Source organism: Marmota marmota, unplaced genomic scaffold (genome assembly GCF_001458135.2).
Source record: "Marmota marmota marmota unplaced genomic scaffold, marMar, whole genome shotgun sequence".
Taxonomy (NCBI): domain Eukaryota; kingdom Metazoa; phylum Chordata; class Mammalia; order Rodentia; family Sciuridae; genus Marmota; species Marmota marmota.
In genome coordinates this window covers 3,597,513-3,600,673 of record NW_025999898.1, presented here as the reverse complement: position 1 = coordinate 3,600,673, position 3,161 = coordinate 3,597,513, and the positions used below count along the sequence as shown (strand labels likewise).

The following is a 3,161-nucleotide window of genomic DNA, read 5'->3' as shown; positions in this document are numbered from 1 at the left end:
CTTTTTCTATTTCCTGAAATAGATTGAAGAGTATTGGTATTAATTCTTTTTTAAAGGTCTTGTAAAACTCTGCTGTATATCCATCCACTCCTGGGCTTTTCTTGGTTGATAATCTTTAGATTGCTTCTTCTATTTTCTCACATGATATTGGTCGGTTTAAGTTGTGTATATCTTCCTGACTCAATCTGGGCAGATATGACTTAAGGAATTTATTGATGCCTTCACTATCTTCTATCTTATTGGAGTATGAACTTTCAAAATAATTTCTAATTATCTTCTATAACAGATTGTTGTAATATTGCCTTTTTCATCCAGTATGCTAGTAATTTGGGTTCTTTCTCTTTTTCTCCTCATTAGCTTGGCAAATGGTCTGTCAATCTTATTTATTTTTTCAAAGAACCAACTGTTAGTTTTGTAAATTTTTCAACCAAGGCATGTATATCTTGAAATATTTATCTGACATTTTTTATGCTGCAGCTACCAACTCCTCTATTATTGAGTTGCCCTGCATTGTTTGTGCTCATTTTCCCCCTTGTTTTTCCATGATGCTCACGTTTTTTTTTTTCTTGCTCTGTGTGAGTGCTCTGTTATTATTTACTTGTACAAATTTGTGTTGCTTTTTGTATAGCTCCGAGGTCTCTCCTTTGTGATGGGAGACAATATCTAGGGGTGTTGGATTCAATTGAAATTTAAACATAAAGTCCTACTTCCGATCCTCAGTTCTCAAACACCACCAGAAACTGTATGCCTTTTATGAATCTAATGAATTTACTTTAAATTTATGTTGATGGGCTTCCCAGTCTCTAGAATCATGAAACATATAAACTTATACTGTTTAAAATTTACACCTCCTGTGGTATTGTCATTTAAGTTCTAAAATAAATAACACCTGACCTCTAGCTCGGCATGATAGTGCATGCATGTAATCCTGGTGACTTGGGAGTCACCAGTATCCAAAAAATTACCTCTAGAAATTAGTAATAAATATTTAGCACTACTTAAAGGTACATAAAGATAGTGTAGTATGTAAGCAGTTTTGAAAAGCCATCAGAGAAAGAAGAACAGGTGCCTGAAGGACTGAATAGTTTTGGGGCTGTAAAAAATATTTATTTTATAAGAAGCAATATAAATATAATCTAGGATATATTATATTTTCTTCTATTCTGATGAGTAATAAAATATGTTTTGATTTACATGTGATCTGTAAAAAGTATCTCTGAAGGAAGAAGCATGCAAGGACCACAAATATAGTGATGTGTCCTCAGTAGGATGAAGTGCAATTCAACTCATCATGGAAGACACTCAATAGCAGTTTTATAGGGTGATGAAGACATTAAGGAAGGAATACCTACTGTATGATCCCATTCATAAAACTTTGCAAAAGTAAAAACTGACCAAATACCACAGAGAGCAACCACTGGTTGCCTGGGAGGTGCTGTGAGAAGAGATAGAGGAAGTATTCCCACAGGGCACAAGAGGTTTGTGGGGTGTGATGGGTTTCTTGACTTTATGTGTGGATGTTCTCAAATGTGTGAACATATCTCAATATTTGTACAGAATTTCATTCCTGGGTAGTTAATGTCTGCCAAATATCCCACAAAAGAAAAGTTATATAAAAATTGGCTACAATAGGAATCACTGGATTACATAATGAGAATCAAGGAGAGATGACACAGCTCTCTGTAAATAAGGAAGAATAGATAAAAGAACCACAGGATTCCCCATCAGATGTCAAAACTGAGATGATCAGGGTTGCACTGGCTGCCACATCACCTAAACTTCAGGTAAAGGAGACCACAACATCCTGAATGTTCAGCATCTCAAGCTAAAAAGGAGAAATTATTTATGTTTATATGGAGACATTTTCCTAGGGACATCCTGTTGTGAATGAGTCTGAGGAAAGAGGTCAAGAGGCTCCTCACTCAAAGAAGTACTAGGAGATTCAGCTGGGCCTATAGTACTGGCAGCAAAAAAAATGTCCAAAGTCAAGCATGAGCAAAGCTGCTGGGTGTTTCCCTTCCTGACAGATGGCAAAAGGTGCTCTTGTCTTACTTCCCCATGAGCCTGGAGCACTGTGCAAGCACCAAGGCTGTAATCATAAGACTGACAGAAATAGTCAGCCTCATCCTCAGGCTGAATCCCAGTGATGGTAAGTAAAGCAGAGTTGCCAGACTTGGAGCCAGAGGAGCTATCAGGGACCCCTGAGGGTCGAATACTATTACCATAGATAAGGAGTTTAGGGGCTGTTTCTGGGAACTGCTGATAACAGTGTGCATCAGAGCCACCCCCAATATTGTTGCTGCTTCCAGTGCAGGAGATGGTGACCATCTCTCCTGGAGTCCCAGACAGTGAGGGCTGCTGAGTCAGCACAGACTGGGCCCAGGACTCTGAAAGAGAGAGAGACACAGAGAGGGTGATTTTTGCCTAGAAACAAGAGTAGAATTAGGATCCATATCAGAGAACTCCCACACCATATTCCTCCTCCATATCATGACACCTGTGCACTGAACAAGGAATGTGAAGAGGAGACAGGACCAGGCCATTGTGAAGATAATCCTAAGCTCTGCCTTCTGTTCCTGATACTGAGCAGAGGTTCCCCCCAGTCTCTCTCTTGCTCTCTTTATACACTGAGAAGGGGAGGGTTGATCTATACAAATTAAATCATCCAGGCTTTCTAATTGAACCCTGGGCCCTGGTTAACATTTATGTAAACAGATGCCAATTGGGTGTGCAGGGGTGGAGTTGGGTTTGCTCATTGGTGTGGGAGATCACAGCTGTGATCTCTATCAAGAGAGCACCAGGCAGAGCCAGGTGGCTTATTACAGTTCTGGTTCCTTTCCAAACCCTCTTAACTGGTCTGCAGTGCCCCTTATTGCCCAAGCCCATACAAATCATCATGTGACATTCCAGAACTCCTGAGAGAGTCTTGCATTCCCACTGAATATGCAGGTGTGTGAGCTCCTTCTGTGGCCTCCCAGTACCTCAGAGAGGCCATCTTGCTTTTCTCAGACTCTTCATGGCAAACTTATGCATAGTTCACTTGACACCTCACTGTAAAGGTCTAAGATGGTGTCTCTGATATAAATTTTTCTCAGATCAGGAGTAAGCAGGTAAACATAATGTTTCTGGTTTTATTAACTTGCAGGGTACCATCATGTTTA

The 3,161-nt window shown here is 39.9% G+C and overlaps 1 gene segment (V, D, J or C); it reads right to left on the bottom strand.

The window, feature by feature from the left end:
* Positions 1-1,780: 1,780 nt before the first annotated feature.
* LOC125615122 lies at positions 1,781-2,594 on the bottom strand. The segment is given in 3 exon segments: positions 1,781-1,825; positions 2,053-2,387; positions 2,498-2,594. Coding segments are annotated over 3 exon segments (426 nt in total).
* Positions 2,595-3,161: the final 567 nt, after the last annotated feature.